The 19,854-nt window shown below is 36.1% G+C and overlaps 2 protein-coding genes and 1 non-coding gene across 10 annotated transcripts in view; 2 read left to right on the top strand and 1 right to left on the bottom strand.

Annotated features, from left to right (window-relative positions):
• Nucleotides 1–18,211, bottom strand: part of Sesn1 (sestrin 1) — a 105,789-nt gene extending 87,578 nt beyond the window's left edge. The window contains exon 1 of the mRNA XM_027928305.3: nucleotides 17,142–18,211. Coding sequence (XP_027784106.1) covers nucleotides 17,142–17,423 — 282 coding nt within the window. The 5' untranslated portion in view covers nucleotides 17,424–18,211. The remainder of the gene's footprint in view (nucleotides 1–17,141) is intronic.
• Nucleotides 9,733–9,805, top strand: Trnaa-ugc (transfer RNA alanine (anticodon UGC)). The gene has a single exon. It is a non-coding gene; the product is annotated as a tRNA-Ala (tRNA).
• Nucleotides 18,161–19,854, top strand: part of Cep57l1 (centrosomal protein 57 like 1) — a 105,322-nt gene continuing 103,628 nt past the window's right edge. For 5 of the 8 annotated variants that reach the window (XM_071613146.1, XM_027928268.2, XM_071613145.1 and 2 more), the window contains exon 1: nucleotides 18,888–18,934. The gene's annotated coding sequence lies outside the window, so the exon portion shown is untranslated. Of the gene's footprint in view, nucleotides 18,273–18,840; nucleotides 18,935–19,854 lie in introns of those variants that run through there. The other 3 variants (XM_071613147.1, XM_071613143.1, XM_071613144.1) reach the window with 3 other exon arrangements.

Raw genomic sequence — 19,854 nt, 5'->3', positions numbered from 1 at the left:
GTCCACCTGCATAGTATCTCTCTCCTATTTAAAACTCTTTGCACCTTCCCCAACATCTGAAATAAATAATAAAACAACTAAGCAAACCTCATAACTCTATCATCAGTGACCAGAACAGGTTAGAATCTAAGTGCATGTGTAGTTTCTGACATAAACCACTTCCCTTGACCATGTATTATTAATTTTATTGCTTTTTGCAGTTTATTTACTATTTCCCAAAATAAGTATTTTGATATTTATCAAAATACTTTGGTATTTTAACAAGTATTGCTATGTCAATTCATACCGGCATACATCAGTCCTAGTTTATTTCATTAGACAATTTTCAAGATCTCCTACTTCCTCTCAATGAGTTTTAAAATATAGTATAAGTGTATGAATTTGAATCCAAGAATAGTAACATTCTAGGGAAATATCAATTAGTTAATATAATTATCACAACTTCTTTTAGCCATTTCAATCTTTAAATTATGATGGTATAACACTATAGTGAGAAGGAGCTTTGACAAAAGTTATAGCTACAAGTTCACACATGCCCTGACAGATGGTGCAAAGAAGATAAAAGTGGGCCACAAAAGGAAACAAAAACGGGGCCAAAACTTAGTCTGCAGGCAAGAATAACAGAGCATTAATTGCTTCCAGCCAGTCATCAGAGGTTTGGTTTGGGCTTGTTGGGGATAGAAGCAGTGCATGCTTGTGTAAACAGACAGATAAGCTGAGAAGAAAAGTTAATTATTACATTAACATTTATTTGCTCTATTAAGCTGTATATATTATCCCAACCCATCCTGATCTTTCCTTGCTCTGAATTACTGTAACACTGTATATATCATATGATTTTTCCCACATTGATATGAAGTTGTTTTTCCAATATTAAAGTAATACATGCCAACTAAGGAAGAAGAGGAGAAAGAGGAAGAGGAAGAGAAGGAGGAGGAGAAGAAAGAGGAAGGGGAGGGAGGGAGAGGAAGAAGAGAAGCGATAGGAAAACAGATTAGTGATTAAGAACATAGACTTAGGAATCAAGCCACTAGACCTCAGTGTTCACTATTTGAATTAAATAACTTAATCTTTCTAGGTCTCCTCCACAATCTACAAAATGTAAAAGCATGAAGAATTGTTGTAAGTATAAAATTAGAGATGGTGGGAAAACAGGCATTCAAATAAAGTACATAGGTAGCTATGTAAATTATTCTAGACTATAGATATAAATGCTAAATACAAAAAGGCAACAGTGTAGGGTCACCAGCTGTTGCACCCCTCTCTAGGAACTGTGGAGTTCAAAGAAAGTGGCACCAAAGTAGGCTGCAAGTGCTTCTTCTCAATGAAAATGCACAGCTTCTGAGAAGTTCCCATTTCCCTTGCTAAATAAATCAGAAACAAGCTAAACTTACAGTGAGTGGGTGCATGCACATTTGTATAGTTGTTCTATTTCGGGAAAATCTATTCCTAAAAACCTATGAAACCCACCAAAATGTACAAATGTTATATATAAAATGCTTACCATAATGCCTGGCATATGGTAAACACTCAAAATAAGTAATGATTATTACTATAAAAAATTCCAATATTCCCACCCCGAAAGAGAACTATAGCTAATATTTTCGTGCACACAATTTCCTAACTTCCCCCATCTACAAAAATATATATTTGGCATACTATTTTAAGAATTATTTTCTACTTAAAATGTATTTAATTAGTTGGGTGAGGTGGTACAAGACAGAAATCCCAGCTACTCAGGAGGTTGAGGCAGCAGGGTTGCAAGTTCAAGTCCAGTCTGAACACTTTAGTAAAGACCTCAGCAATTTAGGGAGATCCTGTCTAAAAATAAAATTTAAAAGTTTGGAGATGTAGTTCAGTTGTAGAACACACCTTGGTTCAATCCACAGTACCCCCCAAAAGTTTTATTTACATAAGGGTACATTTAAAAACAAATTTCTGTAACATAATCATCCTTTAATCACATAATTTAATCTTCCATTATTGGATATTTAGATTATTACTTACATGCATATAAAATACATGTAGATAAAATATTTATATCACAAATAGTGCTATTGTGATTATACACATAAATAATTTTAGATGACTTCCTAGAAAAATTACCGTGCACACACTTTTAAGGCTTTGACACATATACATACTGCCCTCTAGAAAGGCTAGATGTATGACATACTCTCCTACCAGCAGTTACACTGTTATCAACATACCACAAAATTTTATATTTTTGTCATTCTTGCTTTGTTCTTAAATTCTTTCCCCTCTAAATCACTACAACACTTTTTCTTTTTTTCTTTTTGTGTGTGTGTGTGTGAGTGATATTGGGGATTGAACCCAGGGGCAACTGTGCTATATCCTTTTTATTTTTTGAGATAATCTTGCTAAATTGCCCAGGCTGGCCTTGAATTTACAATGTTCCTTGCCCCAGCCTCATGAGTTGCTGGGATTACAGGCGTGGGCCATTACATCCTGCTCTGGGTGGTACATGTCTGTAATCCAGGCGACTGCGGAGGCTAAGGTAAGTGCAATCACTGTCTTCTACTTTAAAATGATATATAATAGTGCCAGAAAATGTCTAACACAAAGAAAGCTTTCAAATGAATTCTTATTTTGAAAAGCACATTTGTTTCGGCCTTAGATGAAGAGGGAAGTTAGCTACCCAGGTGCTATGGGGTTCAGAAAAAAGCAACCCTGCTATTAAGTATTTTACAGGAAAAGAAACTAACCATAATTTGGTTTCATTCCAACCAATAAAATAATATAAACATGTAGTATGAAAGTGAAAGAGTATTTATCTCAAGGTTTGAGTTTTCATATATTACCACATTTCTATTTCCAGATTCAAAGAAGGAGCCAAAGACTATTTGTAGATTGGAAAACGTGACACTTCTTTATCTGAATAATTACTAGTGAGGGACTAATAATACAACATACTTCTGATATCTCATTGCTTGGTGGAAAAGCCAAATAAAATTCTAGTCCAAGGTCAATTTTTTTTCCTTAGAAAATTATTCTTCTATGTGAATTGAAAAAAAGAAACAAAAGGGTTTGCCTGACCCTCATACTCTAAGAATTAATACAGATCCAACCATGGAAGATATGTTTTAATCTTCAGTTTTAACTTAGTACAGCTGTCCCTCTGTATCTGCAAAGGATTGGTTCCAAGAAACCTCTCCCTGAAGTATACCAACATTCATGAATTTTCAAGTCCCTTAAATAAAATGGTATAGTACTTACTAAATTCTATGCATATTCTTCCACATAAATCATTTCAAAGTTACTTATATTACTAACATAATGTAAATGTTATGCAAATAGTTATTATACTATATTGTTTATAGAACAATGATAAGAAAAAAAGTCTATACATGTTCAGTAAGATGCAAAATTTTTCCCAAATATTTTTTATTTACAGTTGGTTGAATACATTGATTATGGAACCCATGGACACAGAGGGAAGAATATGTTTAGAAAATAATTAAACGTAATCATTTGGTAGCAACTGCCATTGATGAAGGAAGTAAAATATTTAGATTTTCCATATTTTTTTGACAGGGTCATTTGCCAAAATCATTATTTCATCATTCTATAGTACATTTTTAGTGCATGTGCCATGAATACCAAAAAACTGTCCTAACAAGTTGTATGTAAAAATATATAAAATAGCAGTTACAATTATAAATTTGAAATTATTTTGTGTTTAATGGTACAATTATAATAGGATCTACAATTTAAAAATATCAATGAAATATTTTAAAATCTAATTTATAACATGCAGGCAACAGTTTAAAAGGCTTCAAAAATTATGTTGGTTCAGATACCCAAACTGGGTAATTTCTTAAAATCATTTCATAACTTAAGTGAGCTCACAATTTAAGATATCAATGTTAACAGGGTGCAATGGCATATGCCTATGATCATAAGTGACTTGGGAGGCTGAGGCAGGAGGATTACAAGGCCAGCCTGGACAATTTAGTGAGACCCTGTATCAAAAATAAATAAAAAGGGCTGGGATATAGCTCAGGGATAGAGTACCCTAGGTTCAATCCCCAGTACTGAAGGAAAGGGGGAAAAAAAGATAAAAATGTAATCAATATTAAAATGTTCCATTTAAGCAGATAAATGTTAAATTATGGAAAGGACATGGAAAAGAGTACTTTTTCTACACTGTTTAAATACAGTCCTTTATGATTCTAATGACAATTTTCCATAATAACTGAAAAAAAAAATCCAAAGAGTTAAAGTATTCATAGGAGACATACAAATGGAAAAATCACTTCTGTATAAGCTCAGTGTAATCATACAATCTGGGCTAGAGTTCTAAAAAGACAATTGAAGCCCCTTTCCTTTAGCTGTAAACAACTTTCTGTATGCCTTGTAATGTAATACCATATTTTGGGAGATTTCAAACATTCATAATCCACAGGAAAAATACTCAACACTCCTACACATTTTTTTTTTTAAAGCCCACAATAGTGCAGTCTTTTAGCTACAAAAAAAGAAGCTTGCTATAAAACCAGTACTTTTCCACTAGAGTTGCTTGTGGGGCGGGGAAAGGGACTTTCAGCACTGCAAACGTTAGGGTCTAAAATAAGATCATTGCAAGGAGTTACTACAACACTCGCACTGCCAGCACTGTCATGGCAACAATGAACTAGCTAGGAGAATGCTCTTTTAACATTCAAAGCTAAACTTGGGTCTATTACTCATGGAAATATACCAAATTTTCTTTTAGGTAATGCATTAAAGGAATCATTTTACTTGGAGGCTTTCAATGTAAAGATAAGCCTTTTCTGCACCATAATTCCAAGATCACAGTCCACAGATGAAACTTATAATGACAATATAATGAAAATTATATATCACAGTGAAATACGAAGAATCAGTAGGGTTCAAAAGTAATTTCAAGATGGGTCAGCATTTAAAAAAGAATTTGATATGCAATTTAATGACATCTGAGAAAACAGTTTACTCTAGAAACAGCAAAGTTTTAAGTTTCACCTTCAATGTAAAATAAGTTGATATTTTCACTGTTAGGGATATTATATTTTTTATTCAGATAATATGGGATAATGGTGAAAAATGTAGACTCTTGAGTCTCACGGCTTGGGTTTGAAACCTGGCTACTATTCCAACTAGCTATGATATCTTGGGCAAGTTACTTATCTGTACCTTAAGTTTTATTAATGCATAAAGTGGGGATAATAATACCTATACTGTTATATTGTTGTTGTGAAGACTGAATAAATGAATACATAAAAAGGACTAAGAACAAGCTTTGTCATATAGAATGTCTGTTTTCCCTATATTCAAAGACATACAGACTGCTGAAGATGATTTAAGACCTTGGTTTCAAACCATGGCACGTTTCTACTGCTACCTCTGCCCCCAACCTCCTACCACCCCAACATTCATCCTGATTTGTAAGAGACATAAATGGAATAGGCATGGGGGTTTAGGAGGAGCTATATACTATTAAACAAATTCAAGAAATCAAACAAAATCTCTTCAAACTCTGGTATCTCTTCTGGAATATATTTTGGTAATGTAACCTTTGCAGTTACTTTATCTGAATTATATTAAACTCACTGGGCTGGGCCAATTATCTGGCAAGAGTGAAATAACTGTTTGGAAGAGTTTTTGTTCAATATGCCAGGCTTCCATTGGGGTAAGCAGTGTAGGAACACTGACAGGACAGTTCTAATGGACTTTCAAAGCAAGCAGTCTCTGAAGCAAAAGTTTCTTGGAATAACTAGACATGAATAGACAAGGCATAGAGGATTTGGTTGTTTAATGACTACCCTGGCATACAAGCCATCACTTGATTTCCTATATTATGCATCTCTGAAGAGATTTGAAAATAAAATATTTCAAAGTGGAATAATAGATTAACATAAGCAGAGCCCAGTTCCCAGAGAGTTAAAACAATATTTACTAAATCCATAATTATGGTTTCTAGAGGTAGCTACTTCCTCTAGATTAGGAAAACTGTAAGAAGGTGAAAATGTTTTCATTTTTCCCAGACTTGAGGGATATAAGGGCATATTATGCCAGAGGGCTCAACTGCCCACCTTCTTACACACAGGGTGGAGACAGAATAGAATACTAAGAATTACCATTCATTGAAAGCTTTCTGGGTTCTAGTAAACATTACACATTACCTTACCACTCTGTAAAGGAACTGAGGCTTAAGGAGATTATGTAACTTGCTCAAAGTTAGAGTTTGTCAGAGCAGGACTTAAACCCAGGTTTAACTCTAGAGCCTAGGCTCTTGAGCATTATCCTCAAATGCTGTCCAGGTACTGAAACAAGCCTCACAATGTATACTTGATCACATAGTACCTGCCTGCCTGACTGCCACCCCTTCTTGCTAGTACAATGATAGCATCACAGAATGATGTTGGACTCAATTGACAGGGCAGATCTGCCTTCAGTCCTGGTATAAATCTCTGGGCAAAGTCCAACACTTACTTTGGAGCAGTGACTGGTTACAAACACACTATGTCACAATGAAACATCATCATTAATCAGATAATGTATGAAAACTGAGTTTAACTTACAAAAGGCAATTAGGAGTGTTGATACACTCCTAATTGGATATAAAATGTGCAATGCATGAAAATCAGTTACATAAAAATTGAGACTGTCCATTCCTAAAGGAATGCCAGTTCGGAGTCTGATTCATTAGCTGGAAGACATAGATCAAGTTCTTCATTATCATTACAAATATTTATTGAACAATAATTCTCAAAACTACCTTGTAAGGTTATTATTTTCCTCATTTTACAGATAAATAAGCATAGGCTCAAAAAGCTCATCCATAATAAAATTTCTATAGTATATTGAAGTTTACAAAACGCTTTACCAATATTACCTCCTTTAATTTTTTTCAATACATCACAAGGTAGATAATAAAATGCCAATTCTTAGATGAGAAACTAAGACTACAGAGGTTAGCTCATTCATGAACACATAGCTGGTAAAGAAAACCCCAAATGATCTTTAAATCATTCTAAATATTTCTGAGAGCTGCTGAGACTTCATCATCTTCTTTTTATGCTTCTTCTTCTTCTTTTTTTTTTCCCCTGATATTCATGATTGAACTGAGGGTTGATAAACCACTGAGCTACATTTCCAGTGCTTTTTATTTAATTTTGAGATAGGATCTCAGTATAGGCTGGCCTCAAATTTGCAATCCTCCTACCTCAGCCCAACAAGTTGCAGAATTACAGGTGTGCATCTTCAAGTCCAGCGCTTCTTCAGTTTTTTTAAGTAGAGTCATTATTAAAATTAATGAAACTTATATCCTTTTCTTTCCCATGTCAAAAAATAGATAGGTATAGAATTTAGCATACAGTAAGTACACAATAAATAATGAATGAAATGAAATGAAGTAATTCATTGGTCTCACTAGTAAAATTTAGACTGGCTCAGTAAAATTTCAATAATTTTTCATACCCACAACCTCCATCATCAACAAAACCCAAAGAAATATAGATTATATTTTAAAACTTATAGGTTATATAGGTTATATTTTTTTTAAAAGAGAGAGTGAGAGATAGAGGTAGAGAGAGAGAATTTTTTGAATATTTATTTTTTAGTATTTGGCGGACACAACATCTTTGTATGTGGTGCTGAGGATCGAACCCGGGCCGCACGCATGCCAGGCGAGCGTGCTACCGCTTGAGCCACATCCCAGCCCCAATATAGGTTATATTTTTAAAACTGTCAATATAAGCATCAACTTGCTAGGTAAAAAATAGATACATCTTACTTTGATTACTATCAACAACTTTGAGATTTTATTTTTTGAGAAAAACCTGTCATTCAAATCACTGTTTAGTTTTGAAAGGCTTCTCTTAAATGTCCTTCAGCACCATTGAACATATCACTCTACCACTGTTTTGCAAGGCTAGATCTTTATCACATGATGGAAGAATTTCTTGCTGTTTAGGCTATGAATAGCATTTGAAAAATTACTCAGTTATAATTATAGACATCACACCTGCCAACTTGCTAGAAAATGAAATCATGTAAAATTTAAAGACAACTGTACAAAGCTTATCAAACAATGAAGAATCAAAACAGTAAATGCTCACTTTTAGTAAACTAAGACTTAATTAGATTTACTGAGAATTAAAATACATAGAATTAAGGGCTGGGGCAGTAGCTTAGTGGCAGAGTGCTTGCCTAGGGTGTGTGAGGCACTGGGTTTGATCCTCAGCAACACATAAAAATAAACAAATAAAATAAAGGCATTCTGCCTATCTATAATTACAAAAATATTTTTTAAAAATACATAGAATTAATGAATTATCCTAGCCTTTAGTTTTATATATATGTTTAGTTTTATATATATGTTTATCAGTTTGTCTATTGAAACAAGTTTAAATTGATTAATAAACTAATTAGTTAAAACACTAAATGAACACTATTCATTAAATGAATATGTATATTTATTTAATGAATATATATGAAAGTTGATTTGGATAATATAACTCACAAAGGTCACATGATAAATTTTATTTCTCTTTAATATGGTTTAAAAGCTTAGGAAAGGTTGGGAATATAGATCAGTAGTAGGGGGCTCACCTAGCATGTTTGAGGCCCTGGATTCAATACCTAGTGCCCTCCCCGAAAAAGTATAGAAGGTCGTCTTAAGGCAATTTTATAATGTAAGTAATAATTTGTAAATCTAGAAGATCTTTCATTTTTTAATTGAACAACAGAGTAGTGTTTAAGTAAAATATAAAAATATAAATAAAGCTTAAAGTATCTAATTTTTTCCAAAGTAATTCCATATTTCATTGCATTCTATCAAAATTTTCCATAGTTACATAAAAGACATTAAAGACTGAGAAAACAGATAATTCTTGTGTTGCCGAATTTATGATTTTTTTTTTCTTAAAAAGTGAAACTTTAAATCTATTTACTTGAAAAGTGTGCCACTAGTTGAGTCTACAAGTAATATATAGACATTTAACAATAAAATGCCAACTGGGAAAATTCAATAAATGGTACCAATAGTTGGCCTACAAAAACTACTAAAATATTGCCAATAAAAAAGCATTTTTTCCCTGGAAAGTGGACAGTGCTGTGTGGCACGTCCCGCACACCAGCCTACCTAACACTTTGCATCTTGTCTGCATAAAATGAAAGAAGCAGAAAAGCATGGGGGAAAGTAGACTGGACCTTGACTCCCTCACCTCAAATCACCTGAGGAGAAGAACTATTAACTTACATAGAAACTACTAGTTGCCATCTGGTATTCTGGGGTACATTCCCAGATTTTGAAAATTAACCCTGAAAGCCTTAGCACAACACTTCAGATGATGGTACAAAGGGTCTAGCTAACTTGTCTATATCACTCAAGATTAAGAACAGAACAGAAATCTAATCTGAATCAGGGCATGAAAAAGCCTATGTTCCCACCTCATCTAGAGAAAGAGAGTAGTGGTGGTGGAGGTGGGGGGTCCCTCTGTTTCTAAAATTCTATGGTCCTTTTTAAGTCAATTGCTCTGGTAGTAAATTATTTCAATAAAATTATAAAGACCATATATATATCATTAAAAAAAAAAGCATTTTTACAAACAAGCATCAAGTGGGGCACAGTGGTGCTTGCCTGTAATTCCAGTGACTGAGGAAGCTTAGGCAGGAAGAGGACAAGTTTGAGGCTGGCCTCAGCAATTTATCAAGGCCCTAAGCAACTTAGAGAGACCTTGTCTTGGAGCTGGGGATATAGCTTAGTTGGTAGAGTGCTTGCTTTGCATGCACAAGGCCCTGGGTTCAAACCCCAGTACCATCAAAAAAAAAAAAAAAAAGAGAAAAGAAAAAAAAATCTTGGACTGAGGCTGTAGCTCAGTGGTAGAGCACTTGACTAGCTTGTGTGAGGCACTGGGTTTGATTATTATTTATAAATAAATGAATAAAATAAAGGTCCAGTGGTAAAGTGCCCCTGAGTGAAATCTCCTTCATGAAAAAAGATAAAAGTATCTTTTGCCAGGCATGGTGACACATGCCTATAATCCCAGTGAATGGGGAGGCTAAGGCAGGAAGATCTCAAGTTTGAAAACAGCCACAGCAATTTAGTGAGATTCTCAACAACTTAGCAAGACCCTGTGTCAAAATTTTAAAAATAAATAAATAAAAAGGACTGGGGATGTTCAGTGGTAGAATGCCCCTAGATTCAAAAAAATAAAAACAAATATCTTTTACAAGATACTTCTTTCTGTATACTAACTTTACCAGTAAAAGTTTCTTTTATAAACACTGGTTTGACTGGGTATAGCAACCAACAAAAACAAAGCCAAACATGAAATATATACTTATATTTCCAGTTCCCTGATGACCTTAGAAATAATCACCAAATATTCTGATGAATCCTCCCAATCTGATTTTCCGAGTATACTTGTCAGTATAATTAAAGCACTAGGTAATTTCTTCAAGGTCAGTTAGTTTCTCTCACCTGATTACTAAATGAAACCTAGAAAAGTGAGGTCAAAGTAAATCCTATTTTCCATTGACTTCCATAAAAAATTTTTAGATATTTTACCATGGTGTGAAAAAACAAACTGAGAAATTCTGACAAAAGAAGCAATTAAAATTGATGGCAAGGCTTGCTTGGTACTGATGTCCTTCCAACAGCATTTTCATCCTTCCATGTATTTTAAACAATGCTTTCCCCTACTTACCCAGCACCAACTCTGTCCTTCCACAAATTCTGAGATATTTCTCATATTGATGCTTTCTTTCAGTCCATGCTTTTCTACAACCTAAATGTTGTTTTTAAATATGAAAATTCTTTATGATTAATATAAAATCCTAAATAGTGCCTGTCATCAAAATTTTAAGTGATTAAGAATCCTTTACTATATCCAAGATTCTATCAGATAAAATTCCAACAAATCTGTAAGTTGATTGTGTGAATTATTAGTTTATTACCCATTCAAATGGTAAGAAGATGTTTTACTAATTTCTTATGGCTTGCCAAAAGGAAAATAAATATAACTCTAAAACAACCACATCTATTTATAATCCTTTTTCTAAAAGGATTATGGGCAATAAGTGTTAAAGATGAAGAAATAAATTCTTATTAAGATAAACTATTATTTCAGAGGATCTTCAGTGGTATCATGAACAACCCATGACCTTAAAATGAAATTTAATACTCAAGTATTTAACATCCCATCTTTGAACAAAATACACCTCCAGTTTATACACAAAATAAATAACTTTAAAATTAAAAATTTTTCCATGTTAAAAGCACTAACAGGAATAAAATAAATGAATCTTGAAAACTTAAAAAATACATATCCTTTGTTGTAGTGGTGCCCACTTGTAATCCCAGCAATTCAAAAAGCTAAGGTAGGAGAATCGCAAGTTTGAAGCCAGCCTGAACAATTTAGGGAGACCATGTTAAGTAAGAAATAAAAAGGGCTAGGGATGTAGCTCAGTGGTAGATCAACATTGGGATCAGTCCCCCCATCTCCCACAATTCTCCTTGTTAGTTTCAACCTTTCTGAAAGTTCATAACAAAGGAAGAAGACAGGATGCACTTAGGTATTATAAAGAGGCAACTGAGGGTAGATAGAACAGATAGTATTCATCCTATCAGCCAGAAGACAAGGAGGAAAAAAAAAATTCATTCTGTATTTGCCCTCAAACCATTTAGAGAGAGAGAGAGAAAAAAAAAAAAAAAAAAAAGCCCAGAAAACCTGAGAGTAAATAGTATTTTCCTGAGTTCAAAACAAAGGCTTTCTGAAAAAAAGGGATGGAGTTCTTACTATATCAATAAAAGAAGAAAGGCCAGAAAATAGTGGATATGAAGAGGGAAGTTAGTGTAAATATTGAAAGAGGATTCTTGTATTTGCTATGATACCTAAGAGTCAGCAGTGTATGTTTGAGATGTACTACCTTAAACTTTTGGCTTTACTGGCTGGCAATAAAAAAGAAATCAAACTTAAACAATCATTAAAAAAAAAACCCTAAAAAAACAAGTCTGCTTCTAGAATGTTCTTAATATGCTATAAATACTATTTCATAGACCCATTATTAAATGACTTAAATATTCTTCTAACCTAATATAATCAGAATTATAAACCAATGATTCATTATTTTGGAGCAGTTTTAAAGGACACTTCTAAGTAGACCTGTTCAAGTGATGGAGGGAAGGGAGAGGAGTTGATCATGGCCCTTAGGGGCTGAATACTCATAATCCAAACTAAAAATATAAATGCCTAATTTGCTTGCCAATGACTGGTTTAGGAAAAGACATGGGACCACCATCTTGCCCAATAAAATACTGAGAGGAATTCTGCCAGAGGGTTTCTGGGAAAAACCTTTCTTTCCTGATAGAAACATGGGAAGAAACTCTTTTATTTTTAGCTGAGCCAATAAATTAATCAGTCAAGCTTGGAATCATGCAATGTCCAGAATTATTATGTGAAATAATAAACTTATTTTGCTAGATCTATAAACTATATATTACACAATTGGATAGCAATTAGATACACCAACTTCAAGTACCATACCAACAACTGCAAAAGTGAATCATATCCAGTAATTACAGTTTCATTTCTCCCTGGGAGGGGGTGGGAAGAAATCACTTCACTAAATGAAAGCCTTCCTTACCTCACTTAACAAAGTAACTATTTTACTTAGTCCAAATTTTCTACCTTAAGCCAAATTGCTTTCAGACAATATTAAATGCTGGTATGAGAAAACTTAGTTTTCCCTCTTCATAGTACAAAAATAAAAATGATTAATGAAGAGTCTTGAAAATGTTATTTAGGATACTCCTTATATCTTTTGATACATATATGCACTCACATTTTTCATCTTAATTTGATAAGCTTCATTGAGACTATTGGTTCACACTGGGCACAGTGGCGCATGCATGTAATCCCAGTGACTTGTGAGGCTGAGCCAGGAGGAATGGAAGTTCAAAGCCAGTCTCAGCCATTTAGTGAGGCCCTAGCAATTTAGTAAGAGACTCTCAAAATAGAGCTGGGGAAGTGGATCAATGGCTAAGCAACCCTAGGTTCAATCCCAGGTACCTCCTTCCATCCCCCACTCCCACCCCCCTGCAAAAAGACTGTAATTCACTAGTAGATTATATCATTAAAGTGGGCTTGAGGTCAACACCTCTGTTTCTTTGTTTAGGGTATCAAGAGTATCAAAAAGGCATCCCAGAATAAATATAGCATCCCATGGGAACAGAGGACTTTCCACAATAGAGGGTAACAAACTTACTGATCTTCTAGTTCAAGTACAGTGCCCGGTAGAGAATGGCTCTCAAAAATGTGTTAAGCAGATTTCAATATGCTGTTGGTGTGAAATCAGTAAATTAAGAACATGTTTTATAAACAGAATATGTGGTCTCCCAATGTGCCAATTTTTTTTTTAAAAACAGATTTAGACATTTGGAGTTGAATCCACCCTACCACAACCTTATCATTTCTCCCTCACCACTTATAATCCTTGGAGATGACCTAAAGCAATCACTTAAGGTCCTTCAAGAACAGCTGCAGGAATTGTATATGCACTTCAGTTTTTCTTGCTTTACTAATGAAAGTATTATGGAGTACTACATTTGAATTACTATTTAATTTCCCACGTGAGATTGATGATAAGGTGGGAGCAGTGAGGCAGAGGGTAGACAGGCAAGTAGATGCCAGAGGATGCTGATTATTATGTGACATTCAATAGATTCTCTTCTATTATAAAAGTTTTAGACAGGAAAGTAACACGGCCAGATTTTCATTTAGATAAATGGCTCTGCAGCTATGTGAAGGATAGAAAGGTGGAGAGTGAGTTAGGTTAAGTCTGGAGATGTGAGAGATAATAAAACTACAATAATGATAGTAGGGACAGAAATCCACTGAGCCATTTCTACTCACATATCTCATAGGCAACTTAACCTCAACATGTTTAAAACAGAAGTCATTTTTCTCCTAAATGGACTTCCTGCCACTCTTCTATATCAGGAAATGATTATATTATTCACCAAGTAGTTCAAACTAGAGTCAATCTTGCTTTTATTTTCCTCTTCTAAAACCAGTTAAATACTATATCCTGTGTACACTAACTCCTTGATTATCTCCCCAATTAATTTCCTTTTCCACTTCTTCCACTACATCTAGTCTACCATCATTTTTGCCACAGATCAGTGGAACAACCCTCTAAGTGTTGTGGCACATCCACTCTTGACACTAGAAACCCATCTCCACATTGCTTTCAGATTGATTTTTCTTACACATTACCAATCAGGTCACCACCTTGTTCAGAAGTCTTGAGTGGCTTCTCATTGTTTCCTGGATAAAGTCCACAATCCTTAACATGGCCTACAAGCCCTCTGTTATTTGGATCCTACCTAACAATAGCAAGAATACCTAACAATACTGAGTATTTCTTATGTATTAGGCATGGTGTTATGCTTTACAAGCATAATTTCATTTTATTCTTACAGCAACACTGTAAGGAAAAACTAACATTTCCTCATTTTGCAGATTAGGAAACTGAGTCAAGGAGTGATTATGTAACACCCACATTGTACTGCTAATAAAGTACTGAAACCAGGTCTGACTCCAGAGCATATGCTCTTAAATTTTCACACCCCCCTCAAACAGTCTACTTCGATCATACTGAATCACATTCTGTTCCTAGAATTCATTTGCTCTGAGGCCTTCAAATATACTATTAAGTCCTGATCAGCAGAAAAATCTGATTAATTTATTTAGTCTCTGCTTAAATGTCACTGTCTCAGGAAAGTCTTCCCTTACTATCTAAAATTAATGTTTTCATTTGACTACTTCTTTATGCCCTGTCTTGCCTCAGTAGAATGTCAAAATTGTTACCACTGGTCCTCAATCCTCACCAGGGGTTCAATAAACATTTATTGCATGAATGCATGGATGGATGAATAACGTGGGGGTAGAAACTCCCTAAAATGGAAATTTCATCTACCTAGACTGATGAGAAACAGAAAGAAGGCAAATATAAATTTGTTCATCCACTGGGTATTTATTTAGTAGCTTCCAGTTCCCAGCCAATACTCTTGAGAACTTACAGCTCTCCTGGGGGAGACAAACACACAAACATGTGATTATAGTACAATATAAGTTCCTCTTAGAATAGTGACAGGAATAAAGTACAATAGATGCAGAAATGAAAAATAAGTGTTAAGTCTAGCTGGGCGTAGGGTGTGTATTGTAATCCCAGTGACTACTACTACTGAGGCTGAGGTAGGAGGATCCCAAGTTCAAGGCCACCTCAGCAACATAGTAATACCCTGTCTCAAAATAAAAAAATGAAAAGGACTGGGGATCTAGCTCAGTGGTAGAGTACCCTTTAGTCCAACCCTCAGTAGCTCCTCAAATGTGTAAGTTTATGGGAAATCTTCACAGTAAAGAAAATTCTCAAATTCTTTTACAGGTGCAGTGAGTCCTGAAATAAATTTCACATAGTCCATATATTTCATTTGTGAAAAGGGAGAGGAACATGCACTATGCTGGGGCACTTTACCTCTCAGTTCTCATGATAGCCCTATATTCTTATTCCCATTTAACAGATGTGAAAAATGCAAGTTAAAGAAGACCAAGTAACTTGCCCAAGGTTATGGCAATACATTAATAAAGGAGGAGAATTTGAGCCTAGGTGTGATTCTAGTGCCCATTTACTTACATTTATATTGCAATCCTTTGACACAGCACTCCCCAGAGCCTGCTTAATTTTGTTTTCAATATAATTCTTAACAAAATTGGTTATCTAGTTTTTCACTATAATATAAAGAAGAGCAAGATGAAAGGACAGGAAGAGACCTAAGTGAAATATACAAACAGCAAGGGAAGGGACAGAAAACTATAAAAATCGGACACACACACAAAAACAAACAAACAAACAAGAAAAAAACATGGACGTGGATTACATAATCCTATACAATACATAATAGTACCTGATGTGCATAGTGAGCCCCTATTTGAAAAGAACAGTTGTCATAGTGACTATAGTATAAGAGAGAAAAACTTTTTGTGCTTAAAAGAACAAACTTCAGGTACCCAGAAAATTATTTCTGGTAAAATTAAGTATAAAAATTGTTTACAAAGTTATTTGTGAGAAGAAATATTCCAAGATCTTAGAGTCTTTATTTTATGGATATGAGTTTTCTGTTGCTTTAAATTAAACTCAGGCCAGTATAGAAAAATGATCAGGCTTAGCTTAATGTATATATGCAAGTAAACTACAAATTTTAAAAATTTCTCATTTATGACTTTGAACAACACCTGCGGACTAATTTATAGACTGACAAGTACATATAAAGTGTCACTGAAAATTATTTATCTGTAAATATTTCTCTAAAAAAACTAATAAACCTAATAAAAAAGAATAAATTGATTATATAAAAATGGGGGATTATAATATTTTTAATTTTGCTGCACTCACAATTTAAATAGGTATGCATATAAAAAGAAAAACTATTTAAGCAAACACAGAAAAGGTGGTTGAGTAATTTACCATCAAACTGTTTCTACTATATGCCTTCCCTGGGTTCAATTTTTCAACCTGAAGATATTTGCCTCTTTATAGCAATCTTTTATTGTTTTACATAGCCCCCCCCTTTAAAAAAAAAGTTGCTTTGCATTTGGAGAACAAATCCTGGGTTTTTTTTTTTTTGTTGTTGTTTGTTTGTTTTTTAGAACAAGAAAAAATTGTTCCATCAATTATCTTGAACAAGCTGACTGGGAAATATTTAATATCCTTTATCGTTTTAGAGGCTTTAAATCTCTAAATGTAAAACTTTCCACGTACAACTCTTAACAATATGAAAAGCACACTGGCTACATTTAACACGAAAAGAAACATAAAGAAACGTCTTGCAATTAACTGTAACTTTCATGTTTTTCTTCTAGAAGCAGTGCAGTTTTTGCCTAAAGCTCTGTAGAAAAACAATACATGCTCACTTATATTTGGAAATCGTTTTTAGTTTATCTTGTTTCACTGTGGCCTCAAATTGATTGTTTTACACAAGTCCCTAAAGTAGAGTTCAATTCATAGTTCCCAATAACCTAATATGTGAATCAAACACAATGTAATTGCCAAGTAAAATCTCATAGTAAAGCGGTACTTATAATGCTCTCCCTTACCTGAACGCTCTTCAGAATAAACTCACTTTTCTCTCTTACATCTTTAAAAGGACACCTCTTAGAAAGCATAAGCAGATGAGCAAGTAGCTTATTCAACCCATCCAAAGAAACAGCATTTAGGAGCCCGGCTTCTGATGAACGATAAGGTGTCTCTTTCACGGAACGAAGATATTCGGTTTTTCTCAAAATGATTTGCCTAATGTTTTCCAGTGCTGTCTCCCTAGTAGTTGAATCTCTACTGCACAGTCCATCCCATCTCACTTCATTCTCTCCTTCAGCCATGACAATCGGAGTTTCTCCTTTGCAGTCTTCAGTTACCTTTCAGCATGCCCCAAAAGCACTTTATATTTTTAAAGTGCGAAATGTAAGAATAAATTCAGGGAAATCGACCCGTCACGAAAACACGTCTGGGTGACATTTGGAAGTAGAAGTGTTTTTTAAGTTGATGCGGTCAATCTATTTACAAGACCGATCACCCTTTCCTTCTACCAAAAAGGGCGGTCTTCTGCTCAGAGATTGGAAAAAAAAAAAAAAAAAAAAAAACTTGGAAAGTTGAAATCTTACAGCTCTGGCTTGCAGGACCGGGATTCTCGAATAAGTGTTCTCTGTCTCGCGGAGTCAGCGGATATCCTCACGTTGTAGAGCTGTCAAATCCGTGCTCTGCCCAAAAAGGCTGGTAACAGTTGAACACTCTCCAGCCATTCGGGTTTTTTGTCTGTGCAGCCACCGGTTTCCCCCAGCGTTCCCACCACGCCCCTCCTCCGACACAAGTCCCCGCCCTCCTCAGCTCTACCAGCGCCCCAGCTGCGGGACGGGCGCCGGCAGGGGAGGCTAGCTGAACCCTGGCCCTTAGCCGTGCGGCCCAAGAGTCGGGCGCTCCTGGGGACGGCAGTCTCCAGCAGTCGCTGTCTCGGCGGGCGGCGACAACACAGAGCGTCGCCGGCCCAGTCGGCTGCGGACCCCTTGGAAGACGCCGCTTCTTCTCTTATCCCGGTGCCCTAGCCCGCCGCCGCCGCCAAGCCAAAGGGCACAGAACAGCCGCGGGAATCCTCAAGCACCGGGCAGGGCGGTGGAGTTGGCAGAGCTGCAGGGCCTGAGGCACAGAGCCCGCCCCTTTGCCCAGCCCCATCGGTGAGATCGGCCCAGAGGGCGGGAGCAAGGAGGGGAGATGGGGTCCTTACCCCCCAGCCCCTCCCCTTTCTCCGCCCGGCACAAACCCGGAGCCGCCCCGGCCCCAGCGCCTTCTTCCCCGCCCAGGCAGACGCGACCCGCCGAGGCATAGCCATTGGAAAAAGCCCCGCCCTCTAGCAGGCTACCTTCAGACCCCCAGTCCACTGAGCTCGGCCGCCGACCGCTGCGGGTTACTACGCATGCGCGATTGCGAGTAGGGCGCGTGCACCCTCAAAGGCACACGGCTTGTTCTGGCAATTGCTTTTCGTTCCCAGGCGTTTGGAGTAGCTGGTCTGGAGAAGGGGAAGGGAAAATAAGAAATAGGGTACACTGAGAATTTATTACCGCGCGCGTCAAATAAAAGCACTACAGCACCTATGGGAGAAACTGAAACTAAATTTAAGAATAGCCTAAAAAATAGTGTCAGCCTCTTTATTATACCGAACCAGATTTAAATAGGCAGGGCGTCTTCGCATTGACTGCTGGGAAATGCAGTTTTGATGCTGCCGGCCCGTTCTGTTTACGACAGAAACTACAACTCCCAGGGGCCATCGCGACGTTGTGTGTAGCTGCTTGCCAACCAACGGTTCGAGAGGACGCAATTAACCGAGAGCGGGCGTCTGGTAAGCACTGTGGTTTCGGCCTTCACCTTTCCTTTGATAGAATTTTCCTTCTTCTACTTCCTCTAAGGTTTTGGAGATGAAGCCATCTAGGTAGGGTTGCCGCCTTTACTCTAGAGACTTTCCATTGACCTGCGTGGTTGCGGTGAGGCCAGGATTTGGGGATTTTGATCCCAAGGGTCGGTGGGAGCGACCCAAGTAAGGCCAGGCTAGAAGGATGCTGTGGGAACAGGTGAAGTGCTTCGCTCTGCTGCCTCTGGTTCCGCCTTTTCACGAGCAGGATTGTTTAGGGATCAATGTGCATTTTGCACCTTTGTTTTCCTTTGAGTGGAGGAATGTTCTGTGCTTTATTTGTTCGGTCAAATGAAATCCCAAGCAGCGCTTTGAAATCAAATTGTCACCTGTTTTGTATGAGACTAAAGGGCAAAGGACTCCCAGTACTCCTAAATGTAAATTCTTGCAGGATTAAAAAAAAATGAAATTTACTTTTAGATATACATGACAATAGAGTGAATTTTGACATATTACTCATACATGAAGTACAGCTTATTCTAATTCTCGTGGTTGTGCATGATGTGGAGTTTCACTGTTGGTGTATTCATATATGAACATAGAAAAGTTATGTCAGATTCATTCCACTGTTCCTCCTGTTGCAGGCTTTAAGGATGCTATATGACAAGAAAAATAAAAACCTTACTAATATACCCCAAATTTATTATCTTCAAGCAATTCAATCATTTCTATTTCTCTCTCTAAAATTTCTTTTTGTTTTTAAAAGTCATTCTTGAGAAAATTCAGGTTTGAAAGGCCATCAGTGGACTGATAACCACATTAGCTTTTAATTCTTCACATGGCAGAATAGGTGCATTTCTAAAAATTTAAAGTTACTATTATTCAACAGTGAAAAAGACTCAGTCTTAACT

This window comes from Marmota flaviventris, chromosome 6 (genome assembly GCF_047511675.1).
Source record: "Marmota flaviventris isolate mMarFla1 chromosome 6, mMarFla1.hap1, whole genome shotgun sequence".
Taxonomy (NCBI): domain Eukaryota; kingdom Metazoa; phylum Chordata; class Mammalia; order Rodentia; family Sciuridae; genus Marmota; species Marmota flaviventris.
This window is presented reverse-complemented; position numbering and strand designations above follow the sequence as displayed.